Source organism: Ischnura elegans, chromosome 11, assembly GCF_921293095.1.
Source record: "Ischnura elegans chromosome 11, ioIscEleg1.1, whole genome shotgun sequence".
Taxonomy (NCBI): domain Eukaryota; kingdom Metazoa; phylum Arthropoda; class Insecta; order Odonata; family Coenagrionidae; genus Ischnura; species Ischnura elegans.
Window position 1 is genome coordinate 57174015 of NC_060256.1, and position 25403 is coordinate 57199417.

General features: G+C 39.6%; 1 protein-coding gene across 1 annotated transcript in view; it reads left to right on the plus strand.

The window, feature by feature from the left end:
• Positions 1-25403, plus strand: part of LOC124167637 (titin) — a 222146-nt gene that overhangs the window by 173758 nt on the left and 22985 nt on the right. The window contains exon 12 of the mRNA XM_046545616.1: positions 1232-1348. Coding sequence (XP_046401572.1) covers positions 1232-1348 — 117 coding nt within the window. The remainder of the gene's footprint in view (positions 1-1231; positions 1349-25403) is intronic.

Consider the following 25403-nt stretch of genomic DNA (forward strand, 5'->3'; position numbering starts at 1 on the left):
GAATGTTGCTGATGAGGAAAGACAAATTTTGACTTGGTCGTTGATAAAATTATCGTGCATCTTCACTGATTGTAACCGTGAAAATCACCTATCGCTATTACGCTGCGTAATATGGAGAACATTAATTGCACATTTCGCCGGCTTTACAATCGGTGGAAACGGAAAGGTGCATAATCCTTAAGAGGAGTCACAATGCCCGCTTGATCGATCTTTTTTCTTGGCGCATTACTTGTTTGAAACTTTTAATCTCTATTGCGAATATTTGATAGTTTCTTTTATGTGAAAATGCAAACCCTTAAAAGAGAATTGTATGTATTCTGGATAATTTTAATATTATGACCATCTTAACGCAGAGAAAATCCAAACAAGACCATAGAGCAAAAACCATTCTTACATTTGCTTTATATCACCTATATTTCGTTTTAAACCTAGCTGTAGGTTGTGATATCACAGTATTTAGAAGGGTTCCGTTTTTCCATTTGTCTTCATTACTTCTACCTTTTTTTAGCATATTCCAGCGTACCAAAGTGATGAAGGAAGCGAAAATCGGTAGATCTCTATCTAGAAGGTTCATTGGTTGAATAGTACCCTCATTTGCCATATCAACCTCTTAGGATCTCATTTATAAAAGCGAAACATTTTATGCGAAAATTAGTTGTTCCGAATCACGCAGTCGTGAACCTACTTCCTAGGTCAAAAAATAATCGGATTTTAAGACTGCAAGACTTGTTGGCGGGGACGTCCACGAGCTGTTCTTTCGGGGCAGGCAGGGACTCGTAGGTACTTTGTAAGTATATACTCAGACTTCGCACTAATTACAAGTGATAAAAATTGACGACATATGGACCGCGAAAGTTTTAACAATTTCGTAAAAATTTTTGTTTTAAATTTCACGGCATGAAAGGTTTGGTGTGAACTTAACGGTTCACTGAAATGTGAGAAAAATGATTTTTATATTCAGAAAAAAATCCGATTGAACGTCAATGTTATGACGTCGGCGGCGCACGAGTCTGTTAGAGAAGTAGACGGTTGGAGAGAAAGACGGTGTCGGGACGGTATATCCTCAACCTCCTCACCTTCGCCGCTTTCCTCCTTCGCTGCTTATCTCTTTCGTATCCAAACCCTAGCCTCAACCATCCCCCCATAGAATGAATGCTAAGCCAAACCCCCTCATTCCTCGCTGCACTCCTCTCTTTCTTATAGCTCTTTTTTTTGCGACGTCTGTTTGCAGGGAGCACCACCAAGGAGGTCGGAAGGAGGGACGGCGCCGCGGGTGCTTCTGGGAGCATCGGAGTGACGTCACCGACTGCGGCGGGACCATCCTCTCCGCCCCCGGCCACTGCGTCAGGTAGACAAAGAATAGTTAAAAAAAAAATAATAATGCATAAATGCATCCCTTGGAATAAAAATTTTGGGTGCACCCTGAAGTGTAACCTAGCCTCTGCAAGCTTGCATGCCTCTCTCTTTATCATAACCCCGAGCTATTTCTCCTCCTTGCTGGCATCCCTACACCTTCCTGCCTTTAGTAAGTTCCCTGTGTTACCCGACACCGGGGGCGGATTTAAGGTGTTTGGAACGGAAAACGGTTGTCTCTGAGAGCCCTTATTAATTATTACGTCCATAAAATATGAGGTCCATATTACATGGAAGAGCAGATAAGTAAAATTTGGGACTCATTGACATCGCAGCTGAGGAAGCCAAGAAAGGATATTATCTAACACAACTGTCTTCTTTAAAGCATGATTTGATTTACAACTGGCCCCTGACACAGCAAAAAATGTGATAAAAACATATTTTTAGTTGTTTTATCGGTATGTTTCCTTATTTTTAAAAAATCCTTTATAAGTACATTTTACGCACGTTATTTTCCTTTAAAAGATGATCTGCAAACTCATACTTCAATTTATTGGGTCATTTCAATGTTCCATAAGAATGTACAGTATATATGTAAAAACTGCATTGAATATCTATAATACTAACTTGGTGATGTATATTTCTTTCGTTTTCCTACTGGATGTCTCTAAATAACGCTCTATAGCCACCTTAAGCGCAGGCTACATCGCCCGCGGAGGTATCGACATGGGAACCGCACCACAGAAGAATACACAATTATAAACATTTTAAAAATGCCTTGAGCTTGTTTTCTAGGATCTTTCGTTACCATTTTTTTCAATTAATTTTACAAGATTCATTTTCTCATTTAACTTTGTTACTACTTGAAGAGTATCACGGGTGATTAATGAGATTATTATGTTAATACCTAAGACCTTATGGTAGTGATATTCTCCTTTTTTTCTTCAACGCTGGTGTTTTTTTTAATTTCTGGGGGTCCTCCTCGATCCCCTAAAATATAACCAATTATAGCACCCAGAGGAGCTGCACCATAGTTTGAGCAGGGGGCTAAAATCCTAAATCCAGTCCTACCTGTTACGCGTTTCTTTCGATATAGAAAGAATGAGAAGGAGGTAATTTCCGAAGATTAGATATTATCAATGAAAGAAACGCATTTCCAGGAAGGAATTTCCAAACGAAAGCACCGGTTTGGCGTGCCCCGGGCATTTACTGGGCGTCGCTTAATTCAGCGGGCATTGAATGCGGCAAGGGTATCGCAATAACATTCTATTGTCTCCGATGCCGAAGAAATAAATTCATTCCCACACCGATGGAGTTGACCAGTTTGAGACAGCATAGAAGAATAAATGACCCGATAGCTTAGGTGGCTTGTATCAGCCTTGCGTCTATAGGGTATTGCGCTCAAATGTAAGAAATACTGACATTGGTTCTACACAGTGGCGGATCCAGGACAAGAGGGGCTAAGTAGGGGGTAACCTCCCACCAGTAGTGGGGGCCGAACAAAATTACCTTTCTTTCTATCGTAAATTGGATATCTAAGGCCCTCCCCCCCACAGATCCGCCACTGATTCTATACATAAATTTTATGTTTTTCATTTAGGTGATGGATTCTACCTATTTAAAAATATTCTGCCTAATAGACATCGTCACAATACTAACTCTGATAATCCTTTTTGTCTTCGCATTAGATTTGCCTAAATCCCGTTCACTCAACTTGGCGTAAGTTTATCACAGTGAAAGAGTGTGGGGTATCACGAATGAAATATGTTATAACCAATTTTTTTAGCATTCTACAAGTTGCGGCCAAGAGCATTAGAAATGAGACTAACTTATGGCTTAATTTTACACCTGTTTGCGATTTCAGTATTTATGAAACTGGGATTCGTGGAAAAAAAACATTGCGGACGATGACTGGTCAGCATGGAAATAAAATGCATAATTCTCTATTAAAACCGCATTGAAATTTTAAAGTGCGATAAACCTCTGACTTTCACAGGTTAAAAACTTTGTCAAAATTGCTTTCTCCAGTTCGGATTTCGATTAGTCTCAATGATCGATACTCTGCTCTAATTGTCCTTCCGAAGTTGCATCTCGGGTCGATGAGCGAATGCAATGAACTGGGTGCAATTCATAGTAAATGTCCGTACGTTTGAGTTTCGTGCCAGTGCTTCTTGCTTGTGTTTACTGAAGGAAGATTCATGGGTCTGGTGAGGTCACTTACGGGTCAATGGCCGTCTACAGTATCGACTCATACTTTTCAGACTCATTACTCGTCCTATCCCGTCCATGATCGCATTTGAGCCACCATTTAATATCCTCGTGCTCACACTTTTGAGTATGGACAATTGTATGTACAGGAATTTGGATAAATATATGACACCCATCATTCATTCATTCATTCTCTCTTGGGCCCTCGTGAAACAAAAACAATATATACTCATATGAGACACTAAGGAAAAAAAACAGTAGGTAACCATTTTCATTCATAATAACTAAGCTTAATTTTGTAATTCAGGTAGCTTCAAATTCACTGCAATTAAAACTTTAAAATACTCTGTGAGGCAGCAATCTATAACGCATGGATTCAAGGCATTTTCTTTCGCGAAGTAGAATTTAGGAAGGAATATTCCAAATTAGTGCCTGATTTAACTTCGTGATTGATTTGAAGATTTTACTTGCGCTCCATCAGTAGAGATGTAAATATATACATCAGCATGCTACCCCACAAGCTGCCTCGATATGGGTGTGACGGGAAGTATTAGGAACACCAGCCTTTTACCTGTTCGAGAACACTAAAAAATACTGTGGCGCGATTTAATAGATTTGACTGACCGATCTCGGCCTAAGTCATTCTTGAATAGGACCATAAGGGACTGGAACGACCTACCAGCAGAACTATTTGAGTCCTTTCCGAAAAATTTACATAGTTTTAAAAAGCGGCTGAAGAAGTAGGGACCAAGGGCTTTGTATAATGTTTTCTATTGTTTTTTTTTTCAATTTTTCTATTGTTTTTTCAATGTTTTCTATTGTTTTTTTAAATCATATGTACATGTTACCACCAGGCTAAATGCCTACTTGTAACAATTTTAATAATAATAATAATAATAATAAGATTGATCAAAGTCGTTTACCGGCAAATAAAAATACATACACCCATCCGTTCGGCAAAGAAACAATTTTAATTTACCGTTTCTGATGAAGCTAAAAATAGAATGCGGTTTTAAGATAATGTTCTCCGTGTCGCTCTAAAAGATATCTGATACCTAAATATGGTGGCTCAGCAATCACCATATCGATGTTCTAACAACATGTATCTCAAAAATAGTACATTCTCAGGAGAGAAAAAATACGATTATTTTTTTTTACTTGAACAATGAAATTAATAACCAAAAGTTCATAAAACTGAAAAAGAAGCATTCATTTCAATCCAAGAGTTGTTTTTTGCTTGAATTTTATTTTTTTAATGTTATTACACTTTGTTTAAGATACCTGTCTCAAACCGGCCGAATTTGAAATACGTGTTGTTAGAACTTAGCCATTGATGTATAAATTTGATGCTATTTAAACTCTCCCAAAAAGCTCACGGAGCAGAAAATCCAGTATCTATATCCGTGAGCCATGTCATCTTGTACGTACGAAAGTTCGGGACGATCCTTAGAAATAGTCCAATACTCAAGGTAAGAATCAAACATCAGTAGCGAATACAAGTAGTATGTTATGAGAATCCCAAGATTTATATTAGGTTAGGTAAAGTAATAATTTTTCATAAAAACACGCTATGATATATAATATTTAAAGTAACAGTGGAATTAAAAAAAATTAAGAAAGTGTGATCACTAGTAGACGTATAGGAATTATTACGACAGCTCTAAGCGGTAGATGGCTTTAACGCTAAAAGTTTTCCTCATTTCGGAGGGGGATCTGCCCCCCTTATTTAGACCTCTACCACAAATAATTGCTATAAGAACTCTCTCTCAGGTGGGAGGTAGGAAAAGGAGGAGGAGAAATGACCACACAACCGAGAAACAACAATTACAAGCGCTAAGTCACAATCAATGCCGCGCCGATATCGTGCGGATTCCATCGCAATTAGTGGACTGTGCGTAGCGCGTCAACCGTCATCCCATTTTCACGATAATTAGGTAATATTGTTTGTGGCTCACGTGCGAGTGATGCACCGTAGGACGAATGTCTATTTTCCCCCTCCTGCATGTCGAATCAGCTCCCGTGTTATCGCGAAGTCTCCCGCGGAATGCGCTTGTCTCCAGCCAGTCATGTTACGCGTGCACTTTGGAACACTCGAGCTGCGGACACGAAGTATCCTCTTGCCTCGAGCTAAGGCGGCATTCATTAGAAACAGGACGCTACACCACTTGGATCGATAAACATAGTTCTACAGGAGAAAAATAAATATTACGTGAAAACTTTTGGGCTTTCCTAAAGGGAGTTGAAGTTTTGTGGAAAAGTGCTACGATCTTTTATTTATTTAAATATGTTTAACTTCCACCAATTGAAGCCTGAATCTGTTGAACTTATTCGGAGTTGATGTTGATTTTTTTTTCTTGGAGTTTACCACGAGGTGACGCAGTTGACAATCACCGACGCACATGGGGCTGACAATGAGATATAAAAAAGCTGGCTTAAATTCTTTCTAAGCTAGTCTTTGAGCTTTATTAAACGAGAGCTTTGAGCAAGTATCGACAATACGATTGCTAAATTGTCACCTAGCTTGAGATTACTTATTTCAGACAGTTAAAATCGCTCATTTTCGTCGAAACTTAATTATGTAATGTCCTTAAAAATCCAGAATATTGAATAAAATGTCGAAAAGGCTGGATACCCAATAAAAGCCGTTTTCATGGTGACTGCAAAGTGTATCCAATAAAATGTATGCGTTGCCAGAGGTCGGGAACTAAGGAGTAGCGACCTTGTGTTTATGGACGTAATATTCTTAAAATTTTCTTTCCTACCACCTCAGTGCAGATTTCTCCTTAAACACCCTGTACAGATAAAACGGAGGATTGGCCATGCTATCTGGCGCAACACTTAAAAGGATACTTCTCCACAGTTAGTCTCCAATCTTTTCCTCTTCTCCATCTCTCTTTGTTCTTTAGCGGCAAGTTTGTAGTCACGTCTTCTATCCAACTGATTCTCGGACTGCCTTTTCCTCCTGAGCGGTAAAACGTTTATCTCATTATTCTTTCATTGTTCTTTAGCTGCAAGTTTGCAGTCACGTCTTCTGTCCAACTGAACCTCTGATTGCCCTTTCCTCATTAGTGATTTAAAAAAAATTCCCTCATCATTCTTTCGGAGAACATTTCTTTTTCCATTCTTTCTAAACTATTTTACTTGTTTTTACGTAGATGAGGGTACATTGATTTTAAATTATTTAATCTAGCTCTGCATTTTATTTATCCTTTTACATGTCAATGTGTCTTCTTCGATATTTTTCGATCGATTACTCGGTGGGCACTTTCATTGGACCTCTTTATGGTACATGTACATGACGACTGGTCGGGCCAATGCCTTGAAAATTCATAACTTTCATGTATTTATTGTACGGGGAACATAATCATGGGATAAAAAGAAAAATCCTTGTAGGAAGACCAACAGACCAGAGATTGAGACGAGTTAGGCACAGTAAGTAGAAAAACAAAGGTCGGGAAGTGAAGAACTGGTGAGGGATTTGGAGAAATGCAGAATGGAGAAAGGTATTTCTAGCAGCGAAGATTTCTCGGGTCTTGCCCCGAGTACGGTCCTCCATATCTCCTTCCAACGTTTCGGCAAGAAACTCGCACATCGCCTTCAGGGATTCGGGAATCCAATGCCATTTCTTCGATGTCTCGATGTATTTATACAAATATCTTAAGTTGAGAGCAGTTAGTGAAAGAATCCATTCAAATCCGACGGTACGAAAACTAGACCAACAGAGACTGTGGCTAGGGGGGACTGGCAGCCAATCAGAATACGATGAAAGGACGACCGCTCTGATATTTGTATGTACACACCGAGGCATGAAGACCCGAGCAATCTTCACTGCTATTTTTCGCCGGGAAAGAACCAGATTTTTCAGGAAGTGCTTCTCTTCTAGAATTGCGATATAATGTTTACCTCAAAGGAGGAATTGTCTTCCCTTTTCCGGCCCCCGAGCAAGTAAATAATCGTCTTCGTTTTGAAGTTTGCGGGCTCGTGATGAAAGAGCTATGATGCCGGGAGCGTCCCATGAGAAAAGACACGGAGACAGGCGCCGACACTGGGAATTCCTCGAGAAGACATCGAGTATCTAACGCAATTAAACGGGAACGACAGCGCGCTGATGCCATTAGCTCAGTGCAGCGTACGCTAAGGTCAAAGATGTGCCATTACCTTTGCGGCTCTTTTGTCTGGCTCTCCCTTGACAATAGAAGCCGTAGGAACAAAGGGATTCAAAAAACGTTAACGTGGCGGAAATTTCTGCGTGAATCAAAGCAGTAATTTACGCTAAATTGTCATAGGTCGTCTCTCCTGTGTTTTACCGACTATTGACTGAAAAAGCGGACTTTCTGAGCGATTTTTCTTGGAAATTGAATCTTATGATCCGAAAAATTCTTTTGACAAAATTCGAATAGGCTTCCATGACAACGCTTAACTGTGAGTACGAATTCTAATTATTATGTAGTGTTGAAAAAAAGCCTAATGAGAGGCCAGTCGTGCCACAAATTACATTTCAGAAATACGATGCATAAAACTCACCGTTTTACTTTCTAGGCTGCTTGCAAGTTGTTTTGTAACTTACAAGTTAGTTGAATGAAAATGACGATGCATTGGACTCAAACTGTTGGAGAGTGTTCTAGTTATAGAATATATTAGTTTTCTATTAAGCAAACTACGTTTCTATTTTTTTAATTTTATAGACTGCCGAATTGCGACACGAAGAATCCTAAAAAATCTACACGAAAAGTTACTCATATTTTTTCTCACAACAACGGCAATTTTCCTCATTTATTACGTCAATGACAGTTTCAATGCATCCATCAGCCTCGATTCCACTAATCTGACCTTGAAATTTTTGCATACACATTGAAAGCAGTACTGTAATTAGGGAGACAAGGAAATTTTCCCGTGTTTTTAATGAAATATTTAAAGTGAAGTATTTGTATTTCCCGTATTGTTTTGTACTTTGAACCGTGAATTAATATAAACAGTTATTATTCCTGAGTATATCGCTATGCGATAATCCAGTTGAACACTCAATGGATTAATAAAGTAAATTTGAAACTGTCAGCACATTTGTGATACCCAATACCTTATTTTGGACTTAAATGATTTTCAGAATTTCGTTGATAGGGTTCTTTCTTCCATACTCATCCCCCAGTCAGAACTTAAACCAACACTTGTTCGTAATGAAAAATAAACGTCCTTAGGTCCACTGATAAAAAGGTAAGATCTGGATTTACTTGAATGCCAAATATCATCAGGCTGCAGAGCGCTCAAACCAGGATCCCAGTGTTTAACTTCAATCTTTGCGCCTTACAAAATTTATTTATTATTCCCAACTTGGGGAGTTCCCGCACAGTGAATCCAGAAATACTAGCCGTAAATTAAGTATTGTTTACGGCTATTGCTAACATTAATGAGCGCTGTTTATATATTACACTTCTGCGTTTCGAAAAAAAACTATGAAATCTGTCAATTAGACCTACGGTGGACAGGTTGTTGGTCCGTTAGTCTTGTTTCCAATTCATTTTATCAAGATAAATATCGAAACAACGAGGAATTAAGAAGCGACATGATTCATTAGTTTCGAATTCTTTCGACTTTCTATTATCTTGGACCATTACTATCCATTAGCGCTAAGTTCTTCCGTGTGACTGAACAATTCACTTTTAATGAGTCTTGGAAAATTTATCTGAGGAGGATATTATATTACATCAAAGAAAGCGTCCATCTAATTCTTATCTCGTTCAACTTCTTTGTCTTCGCGAGGTGAATGTTTCAATAGCTCGATAAGCGCGAGTGAAATGTTTTGACCTTTACCATTTTGATTATTACCTCTGTTTAAAAGTCTTATTTTAATCAAGTTGGTGTACAGAATGATAGGAAAAGTGGGTCGCCGGTTGAACTCGAAGGACAAAGCTGTGGCACTTATGCTGGTTTACAGAGGTCAGTGTATGTATGTTCGCTCCTTCCTTACGCAACACTTAGGCAGTGATGTCATCGTGAAGCAGTTTATCTCGATGGCTAATTTATATGTGATAAGTATCATCAGCCCCGTTCCCTCCTTTCACAGGTCGTGCAACTGCAAGCAAACCATTCTTGAATAGCCTTTTGTGATTCGCTGTGAGATACTGATGTTTCGCTGCTGATGATGTCACCATATGCATCCGTGGTAATAAATAGCATCTTGTATGGTGCGTGATTAGGAAACAGAAATTATCATGCAAAGTCGAAACTGAACCAAAAAGTATGTGTAACTATGGAATAGGCTCATTATTTGGCAGTAATATCTTTAAAGAGATCACCTTTTTTCTTCAAATACTTTGTACAACGTAGAAAGCGGTTTTTTTAGCTGAATACAGAGTTAATTTCTTGTAAAAATCTCTATTTACATTAATACTCCATGTGAGTCATGATTGCCTCTAAGATTTCAAAATAATGTATTCAATATACCAACGGATTTCTGCCTACCTTAAAAAAATTTATAAAAATACTCATATAAAACCTTATTCAAATCTGCTCATTTCATCGGTAAAGGTACTCTGAACCTTTTCCTCCTCCGATGTATTAAAATTTTATCAATATCTGCCCCAGGAGTTCATTTTAATGCTGGTTATGAAGTCCATGTGGCCATCAAAATATGTTAACCTTATTTCTTAAACGGATTCAAAATATTGCACATCCATTGCCCGATCAGGGGCGAATGTTTGAAAACATACGCGCGGGGTGATGCTCTTTTGGTTCTTAAAACCAGTTTTTCATGCATCGAGAACACTTTGACACACCTTCACATTCAATGACTCCGCAGAGGTTTACCGCAAGCTGCTTTGCTATAACTTCTTAAGGAAAACATTGTTGTCCTGTTACGGCAAAATATCCAATACTCCGTCTGTCATACGGGATGCTAAACAGTGGTATCCTCGGTGCCTGGCGTGTAGATAAAGGTAACTCATGTATTTTCACGATCACACATTATACCCTTAATGGTCCTCTCCTACACTAAGTGGCATCTATGATGACAATTTTGGATCTCCTCTCCTAACGGCCCCTAAGACAGGCAATAAAACCACGGTCAATTTGAAAAATCCGCCATCCAATCATCTCGTGATATCCCCATGATTGTGGTGTTTAAATGGCCCCAGATCGCACCCCACGTAACTTAAGCCGATGGATTCATCCCTTGCATGGCGGCAGGTGACAGTAATGGCCGCATTCATTCGAGCCAAATGTTCCACGCGTGAAAAAAATGAGCGGGTGATTACGCCCCCACGGCATCCGAGAAAGGAGCTTGCCGATTGGGTGTGATGGCGGGCGAAGTTATACGCCGATTAAAAACGATAGCAGTGGAGATTCATCAAGTGTTACTGTGGGCACTCGGTATGTTAATGCGGATGAGTCCGAGAATTAGGAAATAACGTAGCGTTTGAAGTATGATCACAAGGCGCGGTTTGGACTACCGGGAATATGAGCATACTGATATAATTATCCGGGTATGTGAAAATTATTTGAAATATTAAAAATCATTAAAAAAATTGCATCTACATCTAACAATAGGATGAACTAACTTCAATATGTAGCAGCAAGAGGGAAAGCTACGCAGGTCGAATAAAATAAGTTTCTAAAGTGGTAGGTGATTTCAATCATGAAGGATATGTTTTTTTAAATGTGGGGAAAAATTCTTATAAAGAGACTTCAGGCATATTACATGTCCTTACGTCACAAATACATCATCAAGACCTAATGATAATTATGATAAAGAAGAGGAACCATCATTTTGGATATTTTACCTTGCAAATGGTTAATATTCATTAGAAATGCCCTATTCACAAGGAGTCACTTATACCATGTATATTTTAGTGATCTATTTTACACCGTCCGGCAGCCGCCGAATGAATAATCGGAATAGACATCAGTAATGCAATAAAGAAGCTCTATTGTATTTACAGAGCTGTTTTTACGAACGTTTTCAGGTACATTTTTGCGTAACAATACGTCCTAAGCATCTCATCAAATCAATCATACCCAAATTTTTCTTTGTAATTCTACATCGTAATGCACATAAACTCGAAACAACTAGTGCTACAAGTAAGAGCGAGCCGTCATTTTTTCCATGTTCTTGAGTGCCAGTAAACACCAAAAAGTTAAATTGTCTTGAGATGAATTGCATCTTTACTGGTTCTCACCGGCATACAATGAGCGTAATTTCGATCCGTAATTTCCATTGAGTAGAAATCTCTCGGGAGGCAACATGGATTTATTCCCATTTCAAGGCAGTTACCCTAAAATCTTAGGCTTAAGCTTCGAACTTTATGGTCCTCATGGGTACTATATTTTGCGAATGATTTGAGAGAAACTCTCTCAAATGATTCCCAGGAGTGTTATTATAGATGAAAGCGTTTCATGGTTAAAAACATTTTATTAGGTCGAGTTAATTTGTCTACTTTCAGTCTCTGTCTTGTAGATAAGTTTGAGGCCTCTATTGTACTGCTGTCGTGGGGTTAAAGCACCCGGCGCGAAATCTGTAGACAATCTCACAATCAGCCAAGGAAAAAACATTGTCTTGTGGCGAATCACATTTTATTCTTGGTAGCAAGAAGGGATCTACTTAATATACAGTAATTTCCATTTGATCGCACGAAGGTTTACACTGACGTTTCTCTTATTTTTAATGCACCAATGAGGCGATACATTAATCAGGGCTAGAGGAGGTTCACTGGTATGGGTAAATCAAAGAACAACTTTTACGGATGAGATGATAGAGGTTCGCAGAACTGAGGAAATAAATACCATTGGGAAATGTAAAGGCAGTATGAGGCTTTATTCAGCGATATGTATCCTCCAATAGTAATAATCCTGGGGACCTGACCTGATTAAGTTTTCTCATGATTTTTCAAGGTTATCATGTCTTAAGTCCCCAGATATTGCAATCGGTTGCTAATTGGAGAGCTTCAAACTTAAAAAAAATATAGACATAAGTTGACTCCGCTAATGTCATAGAAATTTTGAACACATTTTAGTGTATGCAAGATTCTGTAGCGAGATTTTTATTTTCTTCAGCGGATATCAGCGAAGGATTCTTCATCGGATCGGATTACTTTTATGCAGATGAAAGCGCACTCACCGAAAGAGAATCGGAATTAATTAAACACTCGTGTCTTTCTCGAGAAAGGGTTGTAAATTTAATTTCCAGTTCCCTGGTTTTTATTTTAGGCGTTAAAATAAAACTCTAAATTTGTCCATCGTTGACACGTGCGCATGAAAAAAGGGTTAGCGTCGTCATTATACTGCTGTACTCGACATAATAATATGAGTGACTTGCCGGCATTAACTCGGATGGAACAATTTAGTGAGACGTTATTAGTCAAGTTATTTTTAGGATCTATTACGAACGAGAACAATGATAGCCACGCTTTATTTGTAATTTCTAGAAAATAAACTTCATTAACTATCGCGAGAAAAAGCACTTTAAACTTCGTTTACATTTATAAATTCAAGGCGAGCACTCATTACCCTTAGCCAAATTTTGTATAGCATATTAGAGAGGAAATAGACTTTTTGACACTCCAGCCTCATTAAAATCCCTGCAATAGAGAGTTATTTATTGGTAGACTTCGATTTAAGATTTTTCCAAGATAGTATTTTGTAATGTATATTTTTTATCCCTAAAAGCATATTTTCAGTATTAATTTAAAAAGCCAACGCATCAAAGTTAACCTGTTTTTTCTCCTGTTTCTCATCCATTTCTAAACTTGGAAGACAGTGAGAACTGCATATCTTGTCGTCATCGACTGTTTTATATCAAATGCAGTATTCCTAAAATTCCATACCGAAAAAAAATGGATTCAACACCACCTACCATCTTACGCAAAGATGCGTGATAGTACCATTGGATTAAGCTCTCACAGTCAGTTTCCTCGCCAAATAAACGGATAATCTTCCTCCTATACGCTTGATGAAACCTAGCCCCTTTGATATCGGTCGTGGCTTTCTTCCGTTAATTCGATAGAGGTTCTCTGGTTGAGCTAAGCGCCTTCCCACGAAAAAGGAAGTCTTCGAGGCATTTAATCGCTTCAGCCTATCTCTTTAACGCCACAGCCAAGGGTTTTCGAGGGAACTCCCTTTACCGGAGGGGAATTGAAGGGAGCATCCTACCCATAGCCCTCCTGCCAACCGTAGGAGCATCAGGGTTGGCGCTCCATTTCTTCGCGGTCGGGAGAAGAATTCCTCTCCGACACTGATGAGGGCGAATTTGGGACTTTTTTTACACAAAAAGAGCCGAAAATCGATGGAAGCAATCGCAAATTATGCGTGGCATTTATCGATCCGTGTATTGAAGTAAAATAGAAAGACAGGAGAGGTGGTAATAAACGTCGGAGTGTTAATTGTACGAACATACTTATTTAGCTAATCGTAGGCGTTAGACGAGGCTAGAGTAAAATTGTTTGACGTATTGCATCGTGTATTTTTCCTTATATATAACGACATTAATTACGGATACGGTCGAGTTTAAGCTGGATTCATCACTTTTTTACTAATACTATCGAGAAATAGTGTTCTTACCTCGACCGAAGCCGTCTATCAACGCATTCTGTGTAATTATCGCGTGTTTTAATCAAAGTTTTGCTAACAATTAAATACTTGAACACTATTCCCTACAGCATTCATATTAAATAATTAATTACTATAGTGGATGTATTAGACAAGCACTGCAAGGAGTATGACATGAGAATTAATTACAAGAAGACCAATGTTATGCGGTTTTGTAAAGCATCCGGAGCTAGGAATGTGTGACTCAAGATAAAAGTAGGGGGGGGGGGAATTTTGAGCAAGTAGAGCGGTCAGCGCATGAGATGAAAACGGATACAGCAGTAAGGACATCAGGAATGGAATTGCGTTAGCAAAGGAGGCGTTCATTAACAGGAAGGAGCTTATGGGAGGATTGCAATGCGAGTGTTTAAAGAAAAGGTTAGTGAAGAGTCTGCTTTGGAGTGTAGCGCTTTGCGGAAACGTGGACACTTCGTAAGGAGGGCGCGAGAAGATTGGAGGAGTTCGGCATGTTGAGAAGAATGGAGCAAGTGAACGGAAAGGAGGATGAACGAGGATTGCTGGACATGGTGGGTGAAGAGAGACAGCTTTTAGATGAGATACGTAGGAGATAGATGGTATGGATGGTGCGAGTACTTAGCGGGGAGGGAATGTTGAAAACAATTAGATATAGAATATTGGGTAAACGAGGGAGAGGAAGGAATATACTAGGATTTTTATATATAATGAAAGGGACTAGGCCTCATTATAAATTGAAGAGGGAAGTAAATGAAGGGAGGCGAAACATCCAAATACTTATTAAATACTCTATGTACATCGGTAGAATGCTTTTCAATAATATTATCCACTGGGTCCTTTTCTTGCGTATGGAGCTCCATAGAGAGTGACTCGGAGAACATTATATTAGAACCTCACTATACATATTTCAAGGTCCGATACAAGCAATAAATTAAGACAGATATTTTGCCAAACGGATAGGTATGGGAATTCGTTTTTCCCCGAACAATAAATGACTTTTTTTAATTCTAGGCGTAATTTCGTCAAAACTTTTCCTTTCTTTGTGTAAACGGCTGGTATCCTAACACCCCCGTCACACGCCTATTGAGGCGGCTTGCGGGGTAAAATGTAGATGTAGATGTAAAGGTGTAGATGTAGATGGATTGAGGATCGGTTGGGAAGGAGCCTTTGGAAGGGAGAAATTGTCGCCTTGGGAAGTGAGAGGAAATGGGGAATGCAGGGAGTATAGAGAGCCGTAAGAAGAGGGCGAAATCAATAAGACGAGGGAGTTTGGGAAGGTTGCATAGAGGAGAGGGGGGAAAAAGGCGGCGAGGGAGGGCGTGAGGTCTCTGCCGTGAAAGAGAGAGCGAAGAGAACGAAAGAAAAGGCGGAGGAGCACGGAGGCGAGGCCGCGGGAAATATTTCACCACGCCCCCTGCTTTACACTTGGTTCAGTTCTCGGCCGTGTTATGTGGTTCCACTGACTTACTGAAAACGGCCCCCTTCACTCGCACTTAGTTGGCGAAAGGCAATATGATCTTGTGACGAATATTTCTCGGGTTTAAAGCCAGGTTAATGCTTTTATACAAGCCGGCGTTTCGGGAGACGACTTGTCTCCCATCCTCAAGGCTGTGTTACTTACATCTACATCTATATAATACCCCGCAAGCCGCCTAAAAGGCGTGTGGCAGGGGGTGTTAGGACACCAGCCGTTTACAGCTTAAAAAAAAAATGAAGTACTCTAACGAGGTTGGTACTAGCGTTTATTAAAGTCCTTTATGGTTCGGGGGAAAAACGAATTCCCATATCTATCCGTTCGGCAAAATATCTCTCTTAATTTATCGCTTCTATCGGACCTGGAAATATAGTGTGGCTCTAATATTATGTTCTCTGTGTCGCTCTTAAAGATATCCATTCTCAATTGTTCAAGCAATCTAACAATAAGCCTAGCGCGCAGCCTCCGAGTCTCCAATGGCTCCCAGCCTAATTCGCTTAACATCTGGGTAACGCTGTCTGTACGCCCGTAACAGTTTTTGACGAAACGCGCAGCCTTCCTTTGTATTTTATTCAGTTCGCGGATTAAGTCTTTCTGCACGGGATCCCATACGCTCGCTGCATATTCAAGGTGCGGTCGGACGAGAGCGAAATAGCACCTTTCTTTCACTTTCTCATCCGAAAATCTTCCCACAATACGCTTGACGAATCCTAATTTCTTCAGCGCTATGCTGCAAATATTCTTTATGTGTTCCCCACATGAGGTTCGAGGTTATCGTAACTCCCAGGTATTTCACTTCGTCTGTTGCCTTTATGTTAATACCATCCACTGCATAAACATGGTTAGAAATGGACGAATTCCGCAAGAAATGTAACTTATGGAAGTCCAATTTCACACTGAATTGGATCGACCGTTTACCGAGGACAACAATGCGGCTTAGGTGTCGTCCGATTGGCTGTAGGTCTTTTGAAATTCTTCACGTTTAACCCTTATGTTTTTCATGCAGCTGATTACAGGTCTCCATGTATTGCTAAGATGAAAACCGGTGTCCCGATTGAAGTTTTTGGGATTGAGGCGCATCTCTATTGCTTCCTTAATTACGCGGTCCCAGTCACGTTGTGCGTGGCAAAGGATTTTTGTATCTTCATCATCATCAATCTTAGGATTAGTTCGACACCTCTCCATCCCTCTCCCCTATCCGCTAGCCTTTTCATAGTGTCGTGTTTTCTTCTCTTTTACATCCTCTCTGACCACTGACTTACTTACTGACCACTTATTGTTCCACTGATTTATTGAAAACGACCCCATTCACTACAATTTAAGTTGGCGAAACGTGACGTGATTTTCATTTTAGGTATTCATCTTCGTGGGATTTAAATATCTATTTACACGTTCCTGACCACTTTTACAATGTAATACTTCGAAAGCTGCCGCGTGAATGGCGGTGACGTAATGAATTGCCACGAGAAAAAATTCCCCTGGACCGGGATTTGAACCGCGGACCTATGCCTTTCATAACACTACGATATCCAGGTTCCTTAATTCCCATGACAATTGTACCGAAGCTCGTGTCACGGAATTTTGGACTCATGATTTTCTCACAATTTTACATTTTTTTGGTTTTAATGATCTCTTCATTTTTCGTATTTATTTTGTTAAGGTGTTGAGGAAAATACTTCGGCCAGGAAATTATCTAAATTATTTGAGAAGACCCTCAATAACTTTACAAAAGAAATGATAAAGTTTTTATTTCGATATAGGGTTGTTATTTTATAGGAATAAAGTAAATATTTTGGCTAGGATGCGGTTAAATTCCACGAAGGTTCGGATTAAGGTCGCTTTTTGGGGGGGGGACGATAAACTCTATCAGACCTGACACTTTAGGCAGAGGAAAAATTATATTTTTGATATTTGTTTCTGACAAAGGCGTAATTTAAAGATGAATCTTTAATTTTACCAATATTTAAAAAAAATCAAGAGTTCTTTTAAACATACAATTTCTACAATATATAATCCTTGAGTTAACCAGATTTTGTCATTGAGATCCATGATTTGGCTGAAAATGTGTGTTAATATATTGGACGCCGAATATATAAGGGTTAATTACCTTCCCCAGCGCCTTGATGGCATGCAATACCGTTTGAGGTCTGATATGCGGAGACAAGTGACTTTTAGATTTTGACCATTTATTTTTAAATATTGTTTGTCAAGATGGTAATAATAAATTTCATTGCAGAGCTACCTTCACCCTTAACTGCATTAATTTATAAATACGTGCCAAAATATTTTTTCTTTATAAAGTACATCCAGAAAAGCTTCAATTACTAAATTTTAATAACTTTTTCTGTTAATTTTTTCGGAAATATTATGGTTATAGACAACTTTTAAATTATTTGGATATGTATCACAGATTTGGCAATTTTCCACAAAAGGTTTTCATTTCACATACTCATTGAAAACTTCTCATCGGCGCCTGTACCTTTACTAGTTGCATATATAGATATCACTCCTGTAAATCCTCTTACCAGTCTCTCATGAGGGGAGTTAACTTCCTTCAACATAATTAGAAGCTGATCACCTTTGACACCTACTGACTGCTTCGAGAACCACGTAGAGTAACGACGAGATGTAACATATCTAGCATATCACATGTAACATCATATGTTAGATATAAACCATGCTTTAGAGAGGAAGAATTGTACCCTTTAAGAAATAACCGGCAATGAGTGTAGTGTATCATACTAGATACAGAATGCAGTGAAGGGTTAAAGGTTACCATTAAACTTTTCAATTTTTCCAGAAAATACGTGGGGAAGCGAGGCAACCACTCCTCTTAATCCCCCCAGCACCCGCGATTAACTATTCGAAACGTTCTACATCTGTCCCCTGAAGGTTGAAATGAGCTCCGCGACAATTCATTGACCTTTCCGTGCCAGAGCTACATTTAACGTAGCAGTAAGAAACCGAAGCCTTAATCAGTTCCTGTTCTTCAAGAGAAAGGAGCGTGTTCGTGGATTATAAATTATGCGACGAGGGTAACACGAAGTCAGTGGCACAAAAAGTTAAAAAAAAAACTCGATCTGCGAAACTGTGGAAGATCATTTAAAATGAAGTGCGGGCCCCTCATGAAACGACAAGCGACGAGAGCAGTAGCTTTAAACACAAGATCTTGGATGAAAGCTTCAACTTTGTTGCTGCCTTCTTAAGATTTTGTGAAGGAAAAGGTCCCCTTGAATTAATGAGTAGTATTTATGTGGTTTGCATCATCTTAGTGAGCTATTGCTTGAAAAAAGTCAAATCATTCATCTTGTGAAGTCTGTTGTGAAATGTTTTTGCAGTGGATGATTTAATGGTGACAAGTAGTCGATGAATCTCATCCGTATACTTCAAGTAATGAAGCAATTAGGTTTTATGATGAACTTTTCGGACTAATTTTCAACGATTTAACTTTACGAAAATATTCTATCTTTAAAATACAATGAGGTGCGATAGCCTTCCAAATTTCAAAATATGAGTTTTATCAATATTTTTCAAAATTTGAATTTTTAAATCATATTTTCATAACTATCCGACATCATACGTTCGACACCCATCATCAAGGATAAATTAAAATCACTTCATTTGTTCGAAGCACATTCAGAGGCAACACTGATAAATGGTTTACGATTCAATGAATTTCGAGTTAGGTAAATCCAAAATGTTGAAGACAATATTCTTCTTTTCCAACTTCATGTCCAACTGGAGAAGAAAAATATTATTGACTCTTAACTTCACTGGCCTGAGGTAAATTTTTATATAAATGTACTGTTTTCTGTTAATCTTACCCAAATACGTTTGTCCAATTTAACTCTCCTGACATATTTTTCCGAAACCTACCGTTATTTGGGTATGTTACACCTCGACGCCGTTGAGTCTTTGCCAATCCTGCACCCGTAGCTTCCTGCGTGATTAATTCCCTTTGTGGTCCAAGGTAGTGATAGTAGAGTGAGTGAGACTAAGTCCAAGTGTGGTATGTGATAATTAAATTTAGGAAGCATGGAATTGAAAGAAAGACCTGCTTCGGGGAGCGATAAATCTGTTCCTAAAACCGCTAAATCTGACAAAAGACGTCAGGGAAATCTACATTGGAGAGTCTCCAATATCGGGAAATCTGGCCAAAAAAGCAATCCTCGAACGAAGCAATCCCTACAAGTGGAGCGATGAGTTATGGGAAGTGATGAAGAAATTGGACCTTGAAAAGTAAGCAGTATAATTCATTAATTTTTTATAAATTAATTTTCCGTACAAGAGTCGGAGTTGTGAAAGAGACAATCTCCGATGGTATCAATAGCCAATAGGTATGAAGACAAATAGACTGATAACTGCTTTCATTACGACATGCATCTAAAATTGGAATACTTCTCAGACACTTTTTAAGGAAGTTACTTGCAAGGATTGATTTTTATCTTTCCGAGATAAAATAACGACTACCCTCCTCAATTCATTAGAAGGCCTATTCCCTTTCAGTCTATCTAATAATCCTATTCTCTTCCTTTCTCTCGTTATCCTAACATTCTACCCTCTAACATTGTTTTCAACATCCCCTCCCCGCTAAGTACTCGCTCCATCCATACCTTCTGTCTCCTCCGTATCTCATCTAGAAGATGCCTCTCCTCACTCACCATGTCCGGCATTTCGTCGTTCCTTCTCCTCTCAGTCCACTTCACCTTCTCCATTTTTCTCCACAACCATATCTCAAACGCTTTCAGTCCTCTCTCGTCTTCCTACGCAAATGTCCTTGTTTCCGCACCGTAAAGCGCTACACTCCAGATCAGACTTTACAAACCTCTTTAATATCTCGCATTAAAATCCTCTCATAAGCTCCTTCCTGTTCATGAACGCCTCCTTTGCTAACATAATGTTCTTCCTGATGTATCCGTTTTCCTCTGATGTGCTACCAAAATATTTGCATTGCTCTACCTGCTCAACTTTTTCCTCACCTACTTTTACCATCCATACCTTCTGTCTCCTCCGTATCTCATCTAGAAGCTTCCTCCCCAGTCCAGCACTTCGTAGTTCCTCTTTCTTTCAGTCTTTTGGCCTTGAATAACCAACAACAATAAAGAAAGTCAAACTTCTTCGAAGAGCATAAGCGCCACTCAATTTGTTGGGTAAGTTTTTCCACAAACGCTCGCCTCCGAAGCTTGAAGATTTGGAGGTGTTCGTTTGTGTTCTGGCTACTGTCAGCCGAGCGTATTCGTATTGTTAGACCACTAGATGAGCGGATTTGATTCGGTGAGCGATTGTTGAGCGTTTGTGCAGTGGAGGTATCGAATAGTACGTGACCTTAGCTGTCGGTCACCTCCTCCTCGTACTTACATACCATGCCATACTGCACCCCCAATCGTCATCTTGGCCACAACTTGATGCGGACTCGGAGGCCGCGATAGAAACCTCACATGTGGGAGGGCCGTGAGGAAGGGACGAGGGAGAAGGTTGGCTAGGAAGAGAAGGGCGAATCGATGATGGGGATGTTCCAGGCGGTGTGGGAGGAGGCATGATGATGTGGAGAGAACAGGGGAGGTGGAGGCGTGGGTGTCGTAGCAGACGGCTCGCTTAAGGCGACGGGCCTGAAAGATAAGTGGGGCAGAAGAAAGTGGAGAGGGGGGAGCCCGATCCATTGAATTAAAAAATACCACCCTCTTAGAAAAACAGCAACGAATACACTTTGCCTCGCGATAATAGGATGCTATTGTTTAAAATAGTACTGTAGTCCGAATCTGTGAAAAACTGGATAAGCAAGAAAGTTTTATAGTGAAACAAATTATGCTTTTATTTTATGGAATTTTAAATTTTAATTCAGAAACTTGAATGTAAAATTAAAAATATACTTTTCTATCAGTAGGTATTTTTGATGGGAAATTATTCATGCATTAATTAACTTTTAAAAGTCCTAATTTATATTGCATCATCCTCACCTAATCCAAAAGGTTCTGATTACGTCTACTGCAAGGTATTCTATGGAAGAAAAATCTAAGAATATTTTTCTAAAATAATCGAAGTCAGTGACAAAATAATTCGGTTGAACACTTTCCCTAAACAATAGTGTACATCAAGGTGCGAAAGTTTCGAGTAATTACCGCTAGGGAAGCAATCAAGAATGCTCTCAGTATTTTCAAATTTAGAAACATTATCAAGTTTTGTTAATATATTGGAATTAGCTTTAGTAAAATCCTCTCGAGAGGACGAATCAATCACTCCCTCTTGAACGGTCGTGTTTTGCCTTTTTTCGCGAGGAATTTCTCGTTCAAAGCTTGCTCAAACATAATGAAATTTACCGGCTGTTTACAGTGGAACATTGTCATCATTTGCCAAGGGAAAATTACGTTAAGAAAACACTGAGGTAAAATTTTGAAATTTGAGGTTCAGGCAGATTTGGAAATGGTTCCCCTACGCTCCCTAAAATTTTCAAAATGATAATTTGCGTTCTTAAGGAGCATTTTATTTCTTAATTTATTTACTTAATGCCATACCACCGAAAACAACGCATATTGGCCTTTTATATCGGGGTTTTCAACAAATTTAACAATTATACATGCATGAACAACTATGATCTGGATAGGAACAACCTTCCCCGGCGGGACTCAAACCCGCGACATTTTGTTTGGCAGGTGAGGACTTAACTCAGCCGGAAATCCACCAACTCAAAAGACCGGTCAATCGCGAGTGCTACGTCATCTTAATCATCCTCCCTTATATTGAATATGGGCTGCGAAGTTTTGGATAACAAATACCGCTTGACTGTCCAAAACGGGATATTACCCCCATGAGAGGCCCATTTCCCCTGAGTCTAGCGCACTGAAAGAAGGTCTATCCCCGGTCACTATGGAGACACGAATCAGCCGACAACCGCCTGCCGCCTCTCGCGAACCACACCCCTTGTCCAAGAACCACACCCCATGTCCACGCACGAGGGAGGCCGTTTTATTTTCCGCCGATATTGCTATCCTCCCGTGCCACCTGCCCCGAGGCACCCCGCTTGCACTTGAAATAAAAAAAGAGTGAACACGACAGAAGGGAATGGCATGGCTCCCTTGCAGACTTACCGCTCCGGTGACTAAGGGGTGTTAGCAGGTTAACCGACACTCCGCTCTACTCTCTCGAGGCACGGCCGGGTTAATGTGTGTCACTGCGGCGAGCATCTTCGTCAGCAACGAAGTGTGAAATCTCTTCAGCTCTCATATCGATGGCTAAGTTCTAACTACACGCATCTCAAAAATAACAACTTTTCAGGAGAGCAAAAGAACGATTAATTTTTTTAATTTGTACACTGAATTTAGAAAACCAAAAGTTCATAAAAATGAAAAAGAAGCATTAATTTGCAAACAAAGAGTTGTTTTTTTGTTGTATTTTGTTTTTTTTATGTTATTACACTTTGTTTAAGATACCTGTCTCAAACTGGCCAAACTTAAGATACGTCTAGTTAGAAGTTAGCCATCGATATACAGAGTTGAAGGATCCAAAGACCAAGAATGAGGACGTAACATTAGACCCGAAATCGCCATTCATTTAATAATAAGGTAGATGGTGAGGAAATATTAGTTAAAACAAAAAATGTTTATTTGGCCATTCTCTCATACTACGTAATCTACGTAATACCCCACAAGCCGCCTAAAAGACGTGTGGCAGGGGGTGTTAGGACACCAGCCGTTTACAAATAAAAAGGAAGTGCTCTGAGGAAATTATGAATAGCATTTATTGAAGTCCTTTATGGTTCGGGGGAAAAAAGAATTCCCATATCTATCCGCTCGGCAAAATATCTCTTAATTTATCGCTTCCGTCGGACCTGGAAATACTTATAGTGGGGCTCTAATATTATGTTCTTCGTGTCGCTCTTAAAGATGTCAATTCTCAATTGTTCAAGCAATTCAAGTCTAGCGCGCAGCCTCCCAGTCTCCAGCGGCTACGAGCCCAATTCGTTTAACATAACGTAACATTCGCGTAACGCTGTCTTTACGCCCGTAGCAGTTTTTGATGAACCGCGCAGCTTAAGTGCGCGTAGTAAGGTTGAAGTGAAAAATTACGACAGCTGCCGCCCACCGTGCATGAGATGATGATATCATTGTAGTTGCGGTTCATTGACTCGTTCAGGGAGAACCGCTCTTCGATAGAATGAATCGCTCACAATAGAGTGCATAAAGATTGTAAATAACAACGAACTGAGCGAGGAGCGATTCGAGTATGAGAGGAGTATCTCAGAGGCGGAGACCCGCTCGGCAAGAGAGCGTAAAGTCATCAACTTATCTAAGAAAAATTTTAAGGCTGTCGATATTTCCCCGCACATTACTCCAGAAGTCGGCGATTAATCGAAATACGAATATATCAGGTTTCCTTATTCTTCAATCTCTAACATAATGGAGAATTTAAAATTTGGCAAACGAGCCCTCTACGTAACTGTGAAAATAGTGGCTAATGGGAAATTGAGAGGAAAAGAAAACTATAATACCAAATGTAAATTCCATATTGTTATTATTTAATACACTATATTAAACACGTCTATTTGTAAAAGGGCCTAGGGTCTACAATACACTATATTAAACACGTCTATTTGTAAAAGGGTATGGAGGTCTAGTGGGAGAGGTCTTAGCGTGATAATTATAGGTAGTGTACCCGGTTCAAATTCCAAATAAAGATCCGAAACACCGAAACAAATATCTTGACGGAGTAGGGAAGAGAACTGACTCTTTTACCACGAATTCGCTAAATTTACACGCCTGTGGTTTGTTCTGGGGAAAACCTGTGCGCCGACTGTAGAATTCGATCCCGCCGGGAATTTTTGCGGCGTTCGGCGGCGAGCAAATTCGTCACCGACAACCACAACTTGACTTCTAAACGCTATTAGAAACTACCAAGTACATATTAAATGAATAATGCGGGTTCTCACCTGACAATGGTTAAAATTTGGAAGATAAACGATTGTATTTAGAGCATACGGCGTGATGCAGTTGTGAGTGCCGGCGGATAAAATTCAGTGTGCATGGAGAAAAATCGGGAATTGGATTCCCGATGGAATTGGAATACTTAATGTAACCATATCTCAGCAGTAGTAGTCTTTGGCTTCGAGTTCATGTGTCAACTGACCTATGTACAAGACGTTGAGTATAATACCCAGTAAAATTACTGATATAAATAAAATGTCCACCTGATGATGAGTATGAGTCAGATAATGTTAAGTTTTGAATCAGCAGGCGGAAAATTACTTCGTTGTTTCTTTTTCCATTAATTAATCGGCCAAGTATAGATGAAATCGAGAGAAGTTGTGCGGGTTCTAAATTGTAAAATATCCTAGAATAATGGTGAAATCTTCCTGGGGTTTCCACCAGTTTAGTTTCTTGTAGTCCGACGTTTCGATAGCTACCTCTGCCATCGCCTTCAGGGACCAAAATCATATACCCTAGGTTAAAAGCTAGTGTATATAGAGAGAAAATAAACGTTCATTCAACTAATTCCAAAAATAAAATAAAACAATTTAAACTGAGGATAAAGGTATTGCTTTAAGCCTCCGCGCCAATCCCGACGCGAGGACACCCTACCCCTCCCAACTCCCCACCTCTTTCACTGCAGTGAAAGTTAAATCGATTCTCCTTTCCCCTACCCACTCCATTCCGCCCGCCGAAACCCCTGAAACCGCCCCTCATAACCCTCTCTCTTTCATCCTCGTGCATCTTAATAAACTCTCCCGCCGTATAAACCGAGTTTCAAAGTTCACCGCGAGTGGTCGTAAATTACGCCCGTGCGAGCGAAGCTTGGTGTGGCACCCTATGGTGCTACGAAGTGC